The sequence below is a fragment of the Baudoinia panamericana genome (genome assembly GCF_000338955.1).
Source record: "Baudoinia panamericana UAMH 10762 unplaced genomic scaffold BAUCOscaffold_4, whole genome shotgun sequence".
Taxonomy (NCBI): Eukaryota; Fungi; Ascomycota; class Dothideomycetes; order Mycosphaerellales; family Teratosphaeriaceae; genus Baudoinia; species Baudoinia panamericana.
Genome location: NW_006911260.1, coordinates 513,748 through 531,911, shown reverse-complemented (window position 1 = coordinate 531,911; position 18,164 = coordinate 513,748). Strand labels below are relative to the sequence as shown.

The window sequence follows — 18,164 nt, the reverse complement described above, 5'->3', positions numbered from 1 at the left end:
TTCTGCTATGGCACGTTCACAGCAGTATTGTGAGAACGCAACAAGCTGCGCATTTGGACTGAAAGCAATGAAACACGAATATAGCCTGCACTATACTTTTTGTCGTGCTGTGGTGATGGCTATAGTGTGCGGAAGCTGTTAGATCAACGATGACACTATCAAAGGTACAGTCTTCCCCTATAGCTCGCAAGCGGTCACGGAGTCGGTCAGACATATGTGAGATAGTTCCGAATCCGTGGTATTGGGAGTTGGTCACGTTCTGCAACAATTCCTATGGGTAGGCAATCCGGCAGATGTCGGAGTCCTCCGCTCGGCCAAGTCTCGCATTGTGAGCACCTACCTGTTTGCTCAGGTTGCAATCGTCTAAAGCGGGGCACGTAGATTTGAAGGTCGCATTCTACGTGGAAAGGTCACTTTTATCTGCCTGTCTGCCATATCAGATGCCGTCTATGAGAGTCTAGCTCAGCATATGACTATCTGCATTGACCTTTGCTCTCCATGCAGCCGTGAGCACATCACATCATCAGTCATCTCACCACGCAGAGTCTTCATGGGAAGCATCGCAAGCCCAGCAAGCTTACATGCTCTCCTCGATCTTCTTCACGCACTCCGGGAACTCCTTCCAATCGTGCATGACAACCTTGGCATTGCACTGCTCGGTCAGCGTCTTAGCCATCTGGTCCTCCTTCTCCTTGCCGTCCTCAAGGCCGTAGATGCCGACGTAAGCAATAAGCGGTATATTGGCGCGCATGCCGGCAGTAGCGCCCGACTTGCTGTCCTCGACGGTGAGGCAGTCCTCAGGCTTGACACCGAGCTCCTTGCAGGCGTGGATGTAGATAGCTGGGTCTGGCTTGGAGGAAGGCGGGTTGAGTGACGTGGCGGCGGAGTAGACATGCTCCTCCTTGAAGAAGCGGAGCAGGTTGGTCTTCTGCAGTGAAGCGATGACACGCGGCTTGGCGGAGGTGGAAACGACGGCCATCGGGTAGCCTTGCTTCTGGGCCCACTCGAGCTGCTGAGTGACACCGGGACACTCCTTGCACTTCTCGCTGAGCTTCTGCGTGACCTTGCCGAGCTCACGGCTAACGTAGTCGTCCTGCTCCTCTTTGCTCATTTCGAAGTTGTGCTTTTTCTGCAGGCCAACGAGCATGTTGCGGAAATTGTGGCCGACGAAGTCCTCGAGTAGGCTGTCGACATTGTAGCGGGCATCGATCTTGTGCTTCTCAAGCACCTCATTGGTGAGCTCGGAGCAGGCCTCGAAGGCGAGACGCTCGGACTGGCAGAGAGTGTTGTCGCAGTCGAGCAGAATGTACTTGCACTGTGTGTCAGGATCCAGTCAGCAAGGCACCTTCTCTACTGTTAAGCATGGCTGCCTCATCTTAACGAAGGAGAAGCCTGGTGTTGTAAAGCGGGGCTATCGTACCTTCCCCATCGTGACGGCTTGCTTGGTTGTTGAGTGAGGCTGGAGTGACCAGAAGTGCCGGAGTATTCGACGTATGTTGGGAGATTGTTGGAGATTCGAGTAGGAAATGTCAATGGGAGGCGAACTTGGGAGAGTGTCGGTGTGACTTGACTAGACTTCAGCTGTGTCAGGTTGATTCACTGGCGATCTGCATGCGCGGAGCGGTTCCTTGTCCCACGGGGTACGCAGTAGCGCGAATTTGCTAGGAACGGCTATGCCCGTGCCGCCAGCACCGGGCTCAATGTGGTCAAGTGAAGCTCGACAACTTCATTATTGCCGCAATGTGAACCTTGCCAGCTCACTCGAAGCCCACAATCCCACACACCAAGGAGGTGACATCCTACGAGTCTATGAGTTCCACAGTCTTGGACAGTCCCTCGACGTTTGTAATGACCATCTGCCATCAGGCACGTTCTAAAGGATCACAACGCATCTGAATATGCTGGTGGCGTCCGGTCAGGGGTCGCCGCGTAAGGCACCTCGTAGCTGGCTGCTGTGTGTTCTTTGCGTGCGAACCTTGGTGAGGTAACGATCCAGGTGGACAACGCATTCGCAGTCTCCTATCGGTCGCCAGCATCGCGAAATTGCCAATTATCGAAGGCATCATCCATTCACTTGTTCATGCTGCTTGCTTGCTTGGAAGCAATGTACGATGAGCATCATTTGGAAACTTTGCGCTCCTCTTGTACTATACAGTCTCACGTTGGCTCTAGGGGCGAGCAATGTCCGTTGGGATGATGGTGCCCTATCCACATTTATTACGGTATGGCTGCAGCAGCAGCATCAGTGGTGGTTGTCTACCTAGGCAGCTGACACAACACAGAGGCCCGATCTCAAGCCGCCCAAGCTCCGTGTCGCTGTTCACGACGCCGAAAGAGTGACTCCAGGCTATCTCTTCATTGCGCCCTACAGTCACTTAGTGCCAGCGTCTGACATGCATGTATACTCAACGCATCAGATAGGGCCACACATCTACGACCAGGCCGGAGTATGTACCCTCCTCTGCGGTTTCACCAGGAGGCACGTCTAACTGCGTCTGGTAATAGCGCCTTGTATGGAGTGGAGCGGGTCTTTTCCCTAATCGCGTCGCACTCGACTTCAAGAAGAAGACACTAGCGGATGGAGCCGAGTACCTAACCTTCATCGCTTACCAGAGCTTTCCCGGTTCGCCTTTCGAGAGAGGTGCTGGCATTGCGCTGGACTCGGCGTACCGCATGATTCGAAACGTGACCATTCCGTTGGAAGAAGGCTCAGTATTGGACGTGCACGAGTTTACTCTGGTTGACAACGGCCAGTCTGCCCTGCTCGCAACCTCGAAGGTCGTCTTGACCTCGGTCGGTCCTGCGTCAGGGAACCAACAGCGGACCGCCTTGATCATGAATGCGGAAGTGCAGGAAGTCAATATCTCATCGGGCCAGAAGAAGTTCGTGTGGAGTGCGATCGATCATATATCGACCAACGAGAGTACATCGCCCATGCCGAATAAGGGCTCGTTTGACAAGTGGGACTATCTGTAAGTCTCACTAATTGTTACGGGACTTCACCGTTCAGCTTGACTGATGTTGTGCGAAGGCATCTCAATTCGGTTGAAAAGACTGTCAACGGCGACTATCTGATATCTGCAAGGCACACCGATGCGGTATACCTTGTCTCCGGTATCGATGGCTCCATCATATGGCGCCTCGGCGGCACACGGTCGTCTTTCGTGATGGAAGGCTTTAATTTCTCGCGACAGCACGACGCACGACTACTTGCACAGAACGACACTATCACGGTCGTGTCTTTACTCGACAACGCCGCCGACGAAAGCTTGACGAATTTGACAAGCTCTTCGTGCTCATCACTGCTTACAATAGCTCTCCATACTGCCGTCGAGCCAAAGAGGGCGATCCTGGTCAGCCGCATCAGCCGACCTGATGAAGGTTTGTCTCGCCTTCGTGGTAACATGCAAACGCTGCCTGGTGGGAACGTACTCGGCGGATGGAGCGAACAAGGCTGGATCACCGAGCATGCTCCTAATGGCGACCTGGTGTATGAAGCTGCCTTCGCCTCGGATCGATTCTGCACGTACCGCGCATTCAAATTTGACTGGACCGCCTCGCCTGCGGGACTGCCGGTTGCGAGCGCCTTCGCTTCGACAACATCGCGCGGTGAACACGCCACGGTCATTCACGTGAGCTGGAACGGCGCCACCGAAGTCAAGGTCTGGAACTTCTTTACTACCGATGACGGCGTACATTCACCACGAAGGATAGGCAATGCGGAAAAGGCAGGCTTTGAAACCTCTGTTGTCATCGGTAGCCACTTTGCAACTGTGTTCGCAGAGGCTATCGATGGGTCAGGGAGAAGCTTAGCCAATTCAACTATGGTCAATACCGAGTTGCCGCTCGGCTGGCGCATGGACTTTTCTTTGCCAGCGCCGGAGCGCCCTTCTTCGCCGCAAGAAGCTTCGGCAGATAAAGAGCCACGACCTTCGACGGAAGAGCTTGCGCTACTTGAACAGATACGTGAGAGCAACTCCGCCGTATTTAGTATGCCAGTCCTGTTGGCAGTCGTGGTTCTCTGTCCACTTGGTTTGTCGCTGTCACTTAGGTGGTGTGTCTTGAGGCGGAGAACCAGAGCACAACTGAAGTGCAAGGAATGAAGACAGACGGCAGATGCTAATGTATCCCATTCCCTTCTTGAACATGACTACTTCATGCATGTACACTACGCGCGCATGAGCGCAGATGTAAAGAGGCCTGAGTATGCGGTCTGATTGAGGTCAGATCCTACGGCCATTTTCCCAGCCTTACGGTCGCGCACAAGCCATGGGGTGCCCCTGAGCCCAAATTGCAGTGGGACCTGATCGGTCAATCATCAGTATGAAGGACCGAGATTCGCCTGGAAACCAACTCCGTTCATTGATCACATAGATAGTGCTTGCAATCCGAGACTCCCCTGCACTCCTTCCTCTTCACCGAGCACCAAAGAAGTATCAGGGTACTACACCTGCGATCGCTGTCCCCCGAACAGCGCGTGCACGTTTTGACTGGCAACTCTACAGCTGTCGGCATTCTTGCAAAAGCTGCATACATCGCCCAAAGCGCGCGACCGGTTGCTCCCTGAGCTGAGCGACAGCTAAGGACAAGGAGCTTGCACGCGACAGGTGCAGCCGTGCAGCTGCGTGCATACGCATTACGCGGAGGGAGCTTGGGGGTTTGACGCGGCATGAGCGGATAAACTGTGAGTTAAGCTTTCCTCGTCCTTCGCGCAGGCACAGCCACACCAGGCAGGAAACGACGTTGGTATTGCGCATGCCGACCCCAACAATTGGTATACACGCAATGGCACTGCGTTCGCGAGGCCGTATACTAGAGCAGCCAAGCAATTGGCATGGCTGGGAGATGAGAAAGGAGAGCTAGTCAGCGTCACCGCCTTCGCCACGGATGTCGGCGGATGGAATAAGCTGCAGGCGCCGAACAGCCGACGTGCATTGTTCCTGCACAAAAACATCGCAAAGGCCTCGACTTCGTCTGCCACCGCTTGCCGCTTCCTCCACAACCACCCACACTCCCTACCACACTCACGTCGCCTGCGCATTGCTCCACGTGACACCGTCGCTCCCTTCTACATCACTGGCTTCGCGATAGACGAGCAGCTGCGGCTGCTACTACGACTACAAACCGAGACCCATAATACAATATACAGCAGCTAATCATAATCGAACCAATACCAGAACGATGCCTCTCCGCACCCTCAACCCCTTCGCCGCCGCGCCTCCACTCCCCTCCCACCCCGAGGTTCTCAACGAGAAGGAACCGATTCGCATTGAGACACGGGAGACAGTGGCGCCGAAGAAGGCAGTTCGATCGCGCTTCTCCGTGTCCTTCCCCAGCACACCAACCTGGAAAGCTCCCAAAGTCGCCGAAATACCACCACCGCAAGCTAAGCTAGAAGCGCCGCAACCGCCAACATTCCGCCCACCTTCACCCCTGAGCTTGCCTACCATCAACCTGACGACGGCGACAGGCGAGAAGAGCAAGATGGAGGATGCGCCGAAGTCGCTGACTCTGTTCCAACCACCTAGTCCTGCGGAGGCCAAACGAATAGCGAAGCAGCACGCAGCATTCGGTCCCTTGGGCTCAAAACAGCACCTTTACTCGTCACGCTTCGAAGGCACCGACTTCCCAGAGCCGGTAGAAGACGAGCCACCCTACTACTATCTTATCACCACCTACATTTCCTACCTTATCCTCATCATTTTCGGGCACGTGCGAGATTTCTTCGGCAAGCGGTTTCGGCAGGATCATTACAGGCATCTGCAGGAGCAAGATGGGTACGCACCATTGAACAACGATTTCGACAATTTCTACATTAGACGATTACAGCTACGGATCAATGACTGCTTCAGACGACCCGTGACAGGTGTGCCAGGTCGTTTCATCACCTTGCTGGACCGGACGAGCGATGACTTCAACTTGTCGTTCAAGATGACGGGCACGACCACGGAGACGCTGAACATGTCTTCATACAATTACCTCGGCTTTGCGCAAGCGGATGGCGAGTGCGCGGACGCTGCTGAGCAGAGCATCAAGAAGTATGGCATCTCCTTCTGCTCGCCTCGCGCAGATGCAGGGAACAGCGAGCTGCATGTGGAGGTGGAACGCTTGGTCGCGGAGTTCGTGGGCAAGGAAGCAGCGACCATCCACAGCATGGGTTTCGTTACCAACGCTGCTGTCTTTCCGGCATTGGTCGGTAAGGGTTGCCTCCTCATCAGTGACCAGCTGAATCACTCGTCCATCCGCTTCGGCGCAAGGTTGTCCGGCGCGGTCATTGACATGTTCAAGCACAACGACATGGTCGATCTAGAGCGCCTGCTGCGCGAGCGCATCAGCCAAGGTCAACCACGCACGCACAGGCCGTGGAGGAAAATCTTGGTCGCTGTGGAAGGCTTGTACAGTATGGAAGGCACCATGTGCAATCTGCCGGGTCTAGTGGCGTTGAAAAAGAGGTACAAGTTCGCTCTTTACGTCGACGAGGCGCACAGCATTGGCGCATGCGGGCCTAGGGGACGCGGCGTGTGCGACTACTTTGGCATCGATCCGAACGAAATCGACATTCTGATGGGTACCTTCACAAAGTCCTTTGGCGCGAATGGTGGTTACATCTGTGGCAGTAAAGCCATGGTCGACAAGATTCGCGTCACGAATGCCGGCACCATCTTCGGCGAGTCGCCTACTCCTGCGGTGCTCACGCAGATCGCGACTTCACTCCGCATTATCGCTGGCGAGATAGCACCTGGACAGGGCGAAGAGCGATTACAGCGTCTGGCGTTCAATTCGCGCTACCTGCGCCTTGGCTTGAAGCGGTTGGGCTTCATCGTCTACGGCCATGATGATTCCCCGATCATCCCGCTTCTGCTCTACCACCCAGCGAAGATCCCAGCCTTCTCGCATGAAATGCTCAAGCGTAAGATCGCCGTGGTCGTGGTTGGATACCCAGCTACGCCGCTCATTTCATCAAGAGCACGTCTATGCGTGTCTGCGGCGCACACGAAGGACGACCTAGACCGATTACTAGCCGCCTGCGACCAAGCGGGCGATGTGCTTCAACTCAAATTCAGCTCCGGCATCGCAGGCGGACAGGAGCCTATGCATGACGGCCTCGTGAACGAAGACCAGGAGGAAATCCGGTCGTGTCTAGAGATGGGCGGCAAACCAGCAGTCAAGGCGCCGCGATGGAGATTGCACGAGATCCTGAAGCGTGGCGTTCAGGATGTCAAGAAGCCGCTCTATTAGGGCAGTTTCTGACTTACGCCACGAGCGAGGGCGGTAGTGTTTGCATCTTCCACGGGTTGGTACAATAGGCGAGGTGTTATGGCGCAGATACGGGCGTTTGCGGCAACGCAAATTCTATGGCGACCGACCGGCGCTTCTCCCTCTGGCAGGTTTCAGGTTATGGGGATGGATCCACCCAATTGAGGATAGGGACGTTACATGAGCGACTGTGTGGAAATACCTTCTTCTTTTACTAATGTTTAGGTCTTACCTTAGCATTCTATGAGTAGGAATGAGATGGTGGCAGATGTAGCATGGTGTGACCTGCACTCCAGCCTCACATTGAACTCGCTTCCCTCGCATCCGTTTTGGGTGTTTGTCCGTTCCTTCGAAGGACTCAGCTGAGACGTCCAGTGACCTCGGATATGAACGCTCGAACCATTTTCCTGAATACTTGCTATCGTGCCGAGACCAGCCTTTCTTAGTTTGGTCGAAATCAGTAGGTCTGTCATCAATCTATGCCCAAAGGAATTTGAGGAGTTGGAGGTGCTCGGACGATATGGAGAACACGGCGGTTTCCACTCTGCGGTGTTATTCGGGTTTACGTGAGACCGAGATCCTTTCTTCTCGCCTTTCCGTCTTCTTGACGGACTTGGCGTAACAAGCGCGAACATCGATGGCAAGCGGACTGCACTTCGGGGTTTGCTCATATCCTCGCGGGAAGAGCGTGAACCGATCTACAGGAAGTACATGGATCACTCAGCCATAGAATTTAAAGCCAGGCGATGGACGCTGCGGAAGTTACTTCTCAGGACCCGAAGTCTTCTGCCTTCTTGGAACATCTCTCGAGAGCCATCATAGAAGAGTGTGGCAACGCCAAGAACTTCGACTCACCCATCATGTCATTGATGGCACCAACCTTCTCCGCCGTGCACGACAGTCTCACTACTTTCGAGAATCGGGCGGATTTTCTGGTAGGAATGAAGGCTCATTTCCACATGTTCCCGAGAGCCCATCTAGAAGTCCTGAACACATCGTCCGACGTTGATGACGAGGCCGGTAGAGCGGACGTCTTCCTGTTCTTCCGCATTTCGGGCGTGGGCAGAGGCCTTGATCTCAAGCGGGAGTGTGTGGCGCTAATGCAGTGGGAGAGGAGGGAGAACGGGCAGTGGATGGCGGTAAGGTATAAGGGAATGAGAGGGTCGGCTTCGTTCCGAGATATATGAGGAGGACATGGGACGTGATATGAGTGTGCTGACTCTTTCGAAAGTGGTTAATGAAGCAGGGCACACATTGGGGATATCTTCGTGTCGGCTACTCCGTGATAAATGCTAGAAGGAGCATACATGCTCATGAAAGCTCTTTGGATGAGCGCACCATTTCTGCGAGCGAAGTAGCGTGTATGCGCGAGTGATTTAACGGGCTACAGCCGAGCCTTGCCACTCCACGAATCACGGTCGAGAAAGGCCGTACTGCATTTGGGCGCTGGGCGACGTCGAAATCATGTCGTGCGCGTTGGATATATTGTGTTAGCAAAGCCGTGCCATGGCCGATGCAGACCGCTGGGTGCCGTTGGTATCGTGTGGCGTATGAAGCGGTGTAATGGGCAGCGCAGGACGACCAGCTGTGGTCTCCGATCATGGAAGAATGCGCAAAATTAGGCGTGCTTGCAGTTAATCACCTGCGAAGGGTGGCGAGGAGAGTCCTTGAGCGGTGCGTGTTACATGTATCGACACAGGAAAAAAGTGCCTTCGCATATGCCAGTGTTTCCAATGGCTCGCACTGACGCCACACGATGAGGGGCTGGACGTGGGGTTGCTTCAAGTTCCCTTCGCAGCTCAGCATGTGTGATCAACATTTTCCGTGTTCTCCCGAGGCGGCCTTCTTGACAGCGACACTTATCCTTCGTGCCTGTCTTTGCTCGCACCCATATCTCTAACGTCAACACCGCAACCATGGCCCGCCAATTCTTCGTCGGCGGCAACTTCAAGATGAACGGGACCATCGAGTCCATCAAAGAAATCATCCACCGCCTGAACGACTCCAAGTACGACCCCAACACTGAAGTCGTGATCGCTCCTCCAGCTCTTTACCTCCTCCTCTGCCGCGAACACTTGAAGAAGGGCATCGAGGTAGCGGCACAGAACGTCTTCGACAAGCCCAACGGCGCCTTCACCGGCGAGATCTCCGTCAGCCAGCTGAAGGACAGCAACATCACCTGGACTCTCCTCGGCCACAGTGAGCGGAGGGTGATCCTGCAAGAAACGGACGCTTTCGTCGCAGCCAAGACAAAGGCTGCGCTGGATGGCGGTATAGGCGTGATTCTGTGCTGTGGTGAGACACTGGAGCAGAGGGAAGCGAACAAGACGCTCGACGTAGTCACTGCACAGCTCTCGGCTGTTGCGAAGGAGGTCAAGGACTGGAGCAAGATCGTCGTGGCCTACGAGCCGGTGTGGGCAATTGGCACGGGCAAGGTCGCAACCACGGAGCAGGCGCAGGAGGTGCACGCAGCGATCCGGAACTGGATGAGTAAAGAAGTCAGCAGCGATGCAGCAGAGAAGACGAGGATCATCTATGGTGGTAGCGTGAGTGAGAAGAACTGCCGTGACCTGGCTAAGGAGAAGGATATTGATGGCTTCTTGGTCGGTGGTGCGAGCTTGAAGCCGGCGTTTGTGGACATCCTCAATGCCAAAGCATGAGCGCCTGTATGGTAGACGGTAAGCAAAAAGCGTCAGCACTTGAGGCACGGAGGAAAAAGCAGTGCGCCACAATGTGGTCCTCACACTGCTCCATTTTAGATATGCACAAGCTAGTCTTGTCCAGCCTCATTGCCTCATTGATACATGACATTAACATTAAGAGTACAGTGAGGCAAAAGGAACCAGCCCGTCGCTGTGACTGACGGGGCAGGAGGAAACATCAACAGCGACTCCACTACGTCTTCTGGACGATTTACGTGGTAGACCCTAATTACGCCTTGTTTGCCTTTTTGCAGTTGGATCGAACGCTCGTCGCATACTTTCTTGCCCAGTGGGAAGGATTTCAACTAGACCTCGACAGCTGATTGGGGGTGCGAGATTGCTGTCTGGGTCATATATTACTATAGCGCAGCCGAACTGATGCCGAGGGAAGGCACGCTAACCCGCGACCTGAAGGTATACGGCAGGGGCCTTTAATCTTCCCGTACCAAACCACAGTCTTACGGCATTCATACACTGATCTAGGTCGTCGCTCCTCGACGCCGACTATCTTCTCCGAGCAACTCCTTGGCGACTCCTTGCTAGCTGGGAGGCTGATGCGGAGCACAACTGAGCGTTCATTTTCGCCGCTCTTGCAAGCGATCCCTACATTCAACAATGCGGCCGTCGGCTGGAGGGTTGAGTCGCGAAATGTGATCTCCGGCGTGCACCGAGCGACGTCTGCTCCACCCAACGACATTGCGGCGAAGCCGCGTCTTGTGCCTCAGCATATCAGTAACGGGTTCGTGAGCCCAGCTCAATGCGTCTTCGCCCATTCTCGATACCAATCCAAGCAACCCGCGTTCGCCACGCTCGCGCTCGTCCTAACGTTCATCCCACACAGTATCTGCTTTACCGCGCCTTCGATCTTCTTCCCGTTCGTTGTGACTGGGATTTCGGGACACTCGTCAATGATGCCCGGAACGTGCCTCGCACTGAGCTCTTTGCGCACTACCGTCTTGATGTCGTCGACCAGCTGCTTGCTAAATGTGACACCCTCCTTCATCTTCAAGAAGAGCACAACGGTTTCGTCCGAATCCTGCTCTCTTCTTCGGCCGATGCAGAGGGCATCCTCCACCTGATCCGGGAAGTGCTTGAGTAGGATGTTGTAAATCTCGGCGCTGCCAAACCGCACGCCCGAGGGCTTGAGGATGCCGTCAGACCTTCCGAGCATCCAAAGGCCGCCTGTTTTCGGGTTGAACTTGATGAAGTCACCGTGGTGCCACACGCCCTCGAACTGCTCGAAGTAGCTCCCTCGATACTTCTTCTCGCCCGTGGGTCCCCAGAATTGCACCGGTTGACATGGAAACGGCTTCACGCAGACCAGATCGCCGGGCTCGCCGGTGGACGTGATGTCCTTGCCCGTGTAATCCCAGGCTTGCACGGCCATGCCAAGGCCTAGCACTTGAATCTCGCCGATGTAGACCGGATGTAAGGGACATGGTGCGCCGAACAGGGAGATGATGTCTGTTCCGCCGGTGATGGAGCCAAGGTTAATGTTAGGTCCGAACGCACGGTAGACATACTGGAACGTTGACGGCGCCAACGGAGAACCAGTGGAGTATATAGCCCTCAAAGTCTTGATGGAGAGGCCGGAGGACTTGGGCATGATCTCCTTCTGTTCCAGGACGGAAAGGTACTTGGCGCTGGTGCCAAAGTGAGTGATGCCTAGCTCATCGATCAAGCGCGGCATGGCGAGGTCGTCCTTTACACTTTCGCCGTTCGAGAGATACTGGAAGGGCGAGCCGTCATAAAGGATGAGCGTAGCGCCAGAGGCTAGCCCGGAGACGAGCCAGTGCCACATCATCCATGTGCAGGTAGTGAAGTAGAAGAGACGGTCACCTGGTCGAATGTCGCTTTGAAGGATGTGCTCCTTCTTATGTTGGATCAGGGTGCCGATGGCGCCGTGCACGATGCATTTAGGTGCTAAAAGTAGAGACCATCACTATCAGCACTGTCTCGTACAAGAAGAAGGGTTGTAGTCAGCATATCACGTACCGCCCGTTGTGCCGCTGCTGTACAGGATATAGACAGGATGATCGGGCGGCAGTTGCTCGAACGTGAGCGTCGACGGTGGTGAAGGATTCATGGAGATGAAGCTGGAGTAGGTGAAGATCTTGTCTGCCATTCCCGGCGGCGCGGCAACATTGAAGCCCATTGATGGAACCGTCTCAAAGATGATCGTAGCTTTAAGTGATGGCAACGAGGCAATGATCTCGGCGACCTTGGGTAGTACGGGATGCGTCTTGCCATTGTACATTACTGCATTATCCGTGAATAGAACTGCTGGCTCAATCTGCACCATACGATCCAGCACAGCCGTCACGCCAGTGTCCGGACTTACGGCGGTCCAGATCGCTCCGATTGATGTCGCAGCTAGCATGGCCACCAGCGCATTCGTGTGGTTGGCAACGTATCCAGCTACCCGATCACCAGCTGTGATCTTCAAAGCCAGCATACCAGCCTGACATTGCCGGACCCTCTCTCTCAGGTCTGACCACCGTACTTCTTCCCTCGTCGTCTCGGTTGCCGCAATCACAGCAACGCTGTCGTCTGCGACCTTCTGCGTTGGGAATAGAAGGTTCTCGGCAAAGTTCAGCTTCGCTCCTTCGAACCATGCCGGCCGCGGGAACATTGTTTTGTTGTCCGAAACAACGGTCTTGAAGTCGCTCGAGGAGCGAATCCCACAATGCTGCCATATCTCGCCCCAGACTTGTTCGATGTTACGGATGCTCCAGTCATGCAACTCGTCATATGTGCTGAAAGACTTGTGATAGCGCTTGTTCACCCGTTGCATGAAGTCCCAAAGCTGGGTGTCTTTGGGCGATGGGTGTCGCCAAAGGAGGTTGGGGTCATCGTTATTGATGGCCGATGTGGATTCGATGCCATTCGTTGGTTCAGACATTGCACTCGGCGTAGGCGGCGACAGTCTTCTGAACGATTGTAGCCCAAGAAGCGAAAGCATCGCCCTCGTAACGCGTCCATCTTCGTTTCACACATTGACTTCGCGACTTTTCGGAGCAGGAGGAGGTGGCTTGATGCAGGTGGGGTTTGTCGGCCAAAGGGGTTTGGTGAGCTTTCCCTCCACGATCGAGGCCGATGCACCCTTCGTCTTCTGGTCATGTACCAGTATTTCGCTGTCAACACACTACAGGTCCGGCTCGATATATGCACCTGGCGACCATGCATGCTGTTGCGGGTCAGATGTGGCTCGGACACGCCGTCGACACATACTACAGTAGCGCCGGTACCATGGTGTTGGGCAACGATCCTTTTGCCTAACTACTTAAGCACGAGACCGCCCTTTTGCGAAATAGTCGAACCGCTATCGTAGATGCGCAAACGTCGCATATCCGCTCAAAGCAACCGCGCTCAGGGCAAGAACCCATCGAAAGTTGTTCACACGACGCCAGAACAAGATCAGATCCTTCATGTCCGTCTCTTCTGCCCACTGTCTACTTGCCTGCGTCGATCCGTGGCGGTGGGCCGACGGATACCATATGCTGGTGTCTTCCATATTGAAACCCTCATCCTTCAACAGTGTCTGAACCTTCCACTTGGTCGCTCCATTTATACCCGGCTCCATGTAGAAGAAGGTGATGGGAAGGATGCTGAAGATGCCCATGGCGGCTGTGATGTATAGGGATCGCTGAAACGGCTCTGGTGCAGATAGAGCAAGATACACATTTGCCAACGTGCCAGGAGCGACAAGCGGTGGCACCCAAAGAGGTCCATACTGATAACCATTCAGCCATTGCTTCGCCATGACTTTTTGGCTTGACGCATGATTGACAATGGGTTCAACGAAGGTCAACGAGTCAGAAGCCGTAAAGCCTACCACCAGCTGTCCATCAGCTTGGTGAGCTTTATCAACTTTGCCGGCACGAAGGTGACCCACCTGCATAGAGTGTTGGAAACACAATGCCAACGAATCTGGCAGTCGCAACACTTGTAGAATTGTCCATTTACGTTAGGTTGCAACGAACGCACAACGAAGGCAATGGCAATCCGGCATAGCTCTTAAGTGACAGCGCCATATCCGGTGAGGAACTAACAGGCAGCGCGACCGCTGTTGGTACCCACTGTTGAGCGCCAATAGGGACGCCTTACGAGGCACAAGGCTGGCGTTATTAGAGCGCGAATACAGCGAACTAGCGTCGATACATCGAGCTGACCTTCTACGTTATGGTCCGGTTCCGACCAATGTCACCTGGCGCACAGTCGTCGATAATGTGTATGAATTGATCTTGAAACACGTGCGATGAAGGCTTGTGGAGGTGGCCCTACTTGGACACCGTCGGCTCGCTCACAGAAGCATACCCTAGTCTTGCGTGTCAGATTGTCTGCTCGAATTGCACGCTCCCCCGAGACACCACGCTGGGCACAACATAAGCATTCTACAATACAGGGGTATCATGACGGAAATCCCATAGACCTTTCGCGCAGCAGCCGCTGTATTTCTGGATCCTCGCGACCAAAGACCATTTGGTCTGCACTGCAAGCACCTCCTCTACTGTCCAACTGCTGCTCCGCTAGATCGTCGCTGAAGATGACCGATTTACCCAGGATAGTCCAGCGGCTGGTAGGTCGTCCATCGACTCCATGTGACTCTCTTGGCTCCAACAGCCACAATCGCGCGAGATTCACGTAGTCCGGATCCAAAAGTGCCGTCGGTATGGCCGGACATACAGCGCGTGAGGGCGCATATGTGAGGATCTTGCCGCCGTTCTCAGTGGCGACCCAAACCGGTCTCCATTCTTCGTAGTGTAGAATGTGACGCTGTGGCATCCCTCTTATGACCAGGAAGTTCACAAAGTCCATAATGAAAGCCGCCGCTTGCATGTCCCAAGCGCTCTGCGGCCACTTTCCGTAAGTGTTTCTCAGCGCTACCAGCAAGTTCCACGCACTTTCGCCGTCTCGTCGCCATCGGCTAACACCATACCGCATGCACACATCTTCCACCCAATCTGGCCCACACTCGTAAACGCATGCGAGTGTCTGGCTGTAGACATCGAACATCGACCCAAAATGACGGTTGGCAGAGGCGTCAGCGATCAGGTAACGGCCCCGGTTGCGACCCAGTTTCTGGTCCTGGCAGAAGTGTATAATGTTACAAGCAATCTCCAGGCTTCGCGCATCTTCGCAACCGCGACGCACTGGTCCGCTCTGTAGAAACTTTAAATCAAGCTGAACAAAATGCTCTCCAGCTGACACGCCCGTCTCGATGCGCGCCTTCGGATCGAGCCTGTTCAGCGTCCGGTAGTTATTGAGGCCAGAGTCCACGTTTGTTGGTTCGAAGAGCCATGTGGATGACGCAGTCGGCGATAGTGGTGAGTCGGTGTCTGCTTGGACGAGCCGCATTGGAGGTCCAACCGAACAAAGTGCGCCGGGATCCTGCGCCGCGAGTGCCATGGTGAGCAGCATATACTGACATTCCGCTTTCGTCAAAGACATGCCCGGGTCTCTCATCGCCGGCGTAATTGCGAGGCCGCATTCCATGGTGTTTAAGATTATGGATATCTTGTCCTTGAGCGCATCTGCAGCTCGCTGCCTTGGCGGGATTCGGGGATCTCCTCCGGTCTCCATGCTGAAGACTTCTGCAACCACCGTGGTGAAGTTGCCATGATGCGCATTCAAGTGCCTCTCATGAGCTACCAGCTTATTTCGATCGCGGAAGAACGCATGTAGCGCTGGCTTCACCTGCTCAATGTCTGACTCGAATGGAACCTCACTCGCCAGACCGAGGAGATGGGTCAGGCAAGCGCCTGTGAATCGCACAACGCTGTGGCCGCTCCAGCTGCCGGGACTTTTACAAGGCACAAGGAAGACATGTTCCCTGGCAAGCCTCATTTCATGTCTGCACCAGGCCCGCTTGAACCACGATGAGCGTAGGAGCTTCCGTAAGACTTGGTACATCTCATCATGCTGGCCCAGGTAAGGCCGCTCTTTGCCTCGGAAGCGCTTCCTTGCCGGCACATGTGTCAATTTGGCAAACTCCGCCATGTGGTTCTCGAGCATTTCGCCTTCATGAGCATCGAAGTGGATATCGTCAAGAGCAACGACAACTATGCGGGCACTTCTATATACCATGTCCATTGCAGACATGGATATCGTCGTCTCGTCTCGGCTAGTTCCGTCGATGCATATCTGATCAATCCAGAGACCTTCGGCGCTTGATGCGCGCTCATCTAAAACAGCCTTGAACAAGGCTTTCTCAAGTGGAAGCGTGTAGTAATCATGATGCTTCTGCACGAGGACTCGTCTGCGGTAGCTTAAAGCGATGAAGGAACGGTTTCGCTCGCTTACGTTTCGATTCTCGTAGATGAGTCGGAAAATGAATGATTCCTTGGTGTCTGGTTTCAACATGAAGTTCGCCGCGACATTGGCATCGAGTCGAGTCAGCCGCTCTAACAGTGCCGAAGGATCGATTTCAGCGTCTGCCGCTACCCCTAACACATTCGCTTTTTCCGTATAACCGAGAACGTGAACTTGGTTGACTGGGATATGGCTAAGTAGGGACACCTCGACAGGCTTGATCATGAATGCGCCGGTATCTTGAGACTCTGGGGACGATCTGCGTGATGCACTGTTGCTCCGAGGGAGACGTTGGTCCCGACCGTATGGAGAAGGGCTGCGCCTTCGACCCGGGTTCAGTGCCTCTGCTAGTCGCCGGGAGTTGACCAGCGTAAAGCTATTTCCATCATCAACTGGGGCTGGCGAAGGAGACCGTGAAGTGCCAGAGCCAGATTCTGGACTGCTGTCTTGCTCAACCATTCGGTCATCCAGTCCTGTTGGCTGCTTTACCACCATCCGGAAAGGGCCGGGGCTGGAACTCGTGTCGTTCCCAATATGGTCCTTGTGGGTGGTGTATGGTAGCTGAAACAGATCGATCGTAGTGTTGCGGTCATGGCGCCGATGCCATGCTCTGTACAATCCCACGGTCGCATTGACGCTATCTTCGTTCTCATCACTACTGCTGTGATCGGCTGTGATATCGCTGCTATACCCGCGCTTGTGCAGAGATCTCGTCCTAGTAGATGAAGCCAGAGTATCCGGCGCGAGATAGCTTCCTGTTTCAACGAGGTCTTCTGTTGACAGGATCTGGCCGCCTCCATCGGATATGATTGAGCTGGCGCGTCTGCGTAACGGTTGCTGTCCGAACGCTCTATAAGCGCTCATGAAGTGTTGGAACGAACGAAGACGTTCGGTGGTTTGACGAGGCGCTCGTTCAAAGTACTCTCTCTGCCACTTGCTACGTTCGTAGCGTTCACAGGTCTGCTCTACTTCGAGCTCCGTCTCAAACTTCTTCACCATAGCTCTCCGGTACTTCTCGAAAGCTAATAGCTCTTTGCGACGCAGCCTCTCGAGCTCCTTCCGCCGCAGCGAGAAGTAGTCGGCTTCTTTGGTCTTCCCGTCCGCCATTTCAGATTGCGTGGATCGAGCATGGTGTGATCGGTCACGCTTGGCAGAGGTGCGAGCCATGGCCGGATCAGTCATTGGTTTCTTGACGCTCATGGCTCGTTCCAGGACCGTCCGCCTTCGCGTCAAGCCGATATGAGGCAGCACATCGTCGTCGGGTTCGCTCGAGACGTAGCCGGACCCCGGCTCATGCTGTTCGCCCTCTTTGCCAGCTTTATTACCCTCGTTCGAGAGCAGGTCTGCCATGCGCGCCAGCAAGTCTTCCTGCTCCTCGGCAAATCGTAGGAACACTAAATAACGGCGTCGCTTGTCCGGGTCCGCAAGATGCTTCCAGGCCTGGTGGACCGTGTGAAACTGCTCTGAGAGAGCTGAATTCGAGTCGGCCAGTTGGTGCCTGTTTGGGTGATACCGACGAGCGAGGCGCCGGTACTGCAACCTGATCGTCTCGGTCGAGGCATCTCGTGGCAAGTCGAGCGCGGCAAACGGGTCGAAGACCGGAGCCATCGCAGATTACTGGGCCCCAAGGGACCACATGGTCGCAAGCGCATGGTCGCCAGAGCCTCGACTTATGTATCAATGGCTACAGAAGCCAAGACATCATTGACCAAGGCCCCTGCACGACATGCAGCTCAGCCGCAGCAAGATTGCCACGTGACTGCGGCGTGGGCGTCAGCTTAAGGCCGCCCATTCAGCACGGCACAGAATCGTAATTACCGTATGTATGCACTTCGCTCGATAGAGGATCAGTTCTCTAAGCGGCACATTGTACATCGCCCTCAGCGGCCCTTA

The 18,164-nt window shown here is 54.7% G+C and overlaps 8 protein-coding genes across 8 annotated transcripts; 4 read left to right on the top strand and 4 right to left on the bottom strand.

The window, feature by feature from the left end:
- Positions 1–170: 170 nt before the first annotated feature.
- On the bottom strand, positions 171–1,465 carry BAUCODRAFT_31996 (uncharacterized protein). Its single transcript, XM_007676191.1, has 2 exons — positions 1,421–1,465; positions 171–1,315 (listed from the first exon to the last, which is right to left on the bottom strand). Exons 1-2 carry the CDS (start codon positions 1,427–1,429, stop codon positions 578–580), a joined length of 747 nt encoding a protein of 248 aa, XP_007674381.1. The 5' UTR covers positions 1,430–1,465; the 3' UTR covers positions 171–577.
- Positions 1,466–1,994: 529 nt separating this feature from the next.
- BAUCODRAFT_410032 (uncharacterized protein) lies at positions 1,995–4,396 on the top strand. Its single transcript, XM_007676643.1, has 4 exons — positions 1,995–2,222; positions 2,283–2,447; positions 2,506–2,972; positions 3,032–4,396. Exons 1-4 carry the CDS (start codon positions 2,112–2,114, stop codon positions 4,101–4,103), a joined length of 1,815 nt encoding a protein of 604 aa, XP_007674833.1. The 5' UTR covers positions 1,995–2,111; the 3' UTR covers positions 4,104–4,396.
- Positions 4,397–5,484: 1,088 nt separating this feature from the next.
- Positions 5,485–7,239, top strand: BAUCODRAFT_66436 (uncharacterized protein; the record flags this gene model as incomplete). Its single annotated transcript, XM_007676409.1, has 1 exon — positions 5,485–7,239. The coding sequence occupies one exon, from the start codon at positions 5,485–5,487 to the stop codon at positions 7,237–7,239; it is 1,755 nt and encodes a 584-aa protein (XP_007674599.1).
- Positions 7,240–8,003: 764 nt separating this feature from the next.
- On the top strand, positions 8,004–8,444 carry BAUCODRAFT_120901 (uncharacterized protein; the record flags this gene model as incomplete). The annotated part of the gene is made up of 1 exon (XM_007676642.1): positions 8,004–8,444. The coding sequence occupies one exon, from the start codon at positions 8,004–8,006 to the stop codon at positions 8,442–8,444; it is 441 nt and encodes a 146-aa protein (XP_007674832.1).
- Positions 8,445–8,809: 365 nt separating this feature from the next.
- BAUCODRAFT_410219 (uncharacterized protein) lies at positions 8,810–10,315 on the top strand. The gene has a single exon (XM_007676641.1). The coding sequence runs from the start codon at positions 9,174–9,176 to the stop codon at positions 9,915–9,917; it is 744 nt and encodes a 247-aa protein (XP_007674831.1). The 5' UTR covers positions 8,810–9,173; the 3' UTR covers positions 9,918–10,315.
- A 398-nt stretch (positions 10,316–10,713) lies between these two features.
- BAUCODRAFT_67540 (uncharacterized protein) lies at positions 10,714–12,861 on the bottom strand (the record flags this gene model as incomplete). The annotated part of the gene is made up of 2 exons (XM_007676493.1): positions 10,714–11,882; positions 11,955–12,861. 2 exons carry the CDS (start codon positions 12,859–12,861, stop codon positions 10,714–10,716), a joined length of 2,076 nt encoding a protein of 691 aa, XP_007674683.1.
- A 374-nt stretch (positions 12,862–13,235) lies between these two features.
- BAUCODRAFT_31989 (uncharacterized protein) lies at positions 13,236–13,955 on the bottom strand. The gene is made up of 2 exons (XM_007676190.1): positions 13,855–13,955; positions 13,236–13,790 (listed from the first exon to the last, which is right to left on the bottom strand). The coding sequence occupies exons 1-2, from the start codon at positions 13,919–13,921 to the stop codon at positions 13,282–13,284; spliced, it is 576 nt and encodes a 191-aa protein (XP_007674380.1). The 5' UTR covers positions 13,922–13,955; the 3' UTR covers positions 13,236–13,281.
- A 190-nt stretch (positions 13,956–14,145) lies between these two features.
- On the bottom strand, positions 14,146–17,947 carry BAUCODRAFT_31988 (uncharacterized protein). The gene has a single exon (XM_007676189.1). It carries the CDS (start codon positions 17,877–17,879, stop codon positions 14,370–14,372), a length of 3,510 nt encoding a protein of 1,169 aa, XP_007674379.1. The 5' UTR covers positions 17,880–17,947; the 3' UTR covers positions 14,146–14,369.
- Between the last annotated feature and the right edge of the window lie 217 nt (positions 17,948–18,164).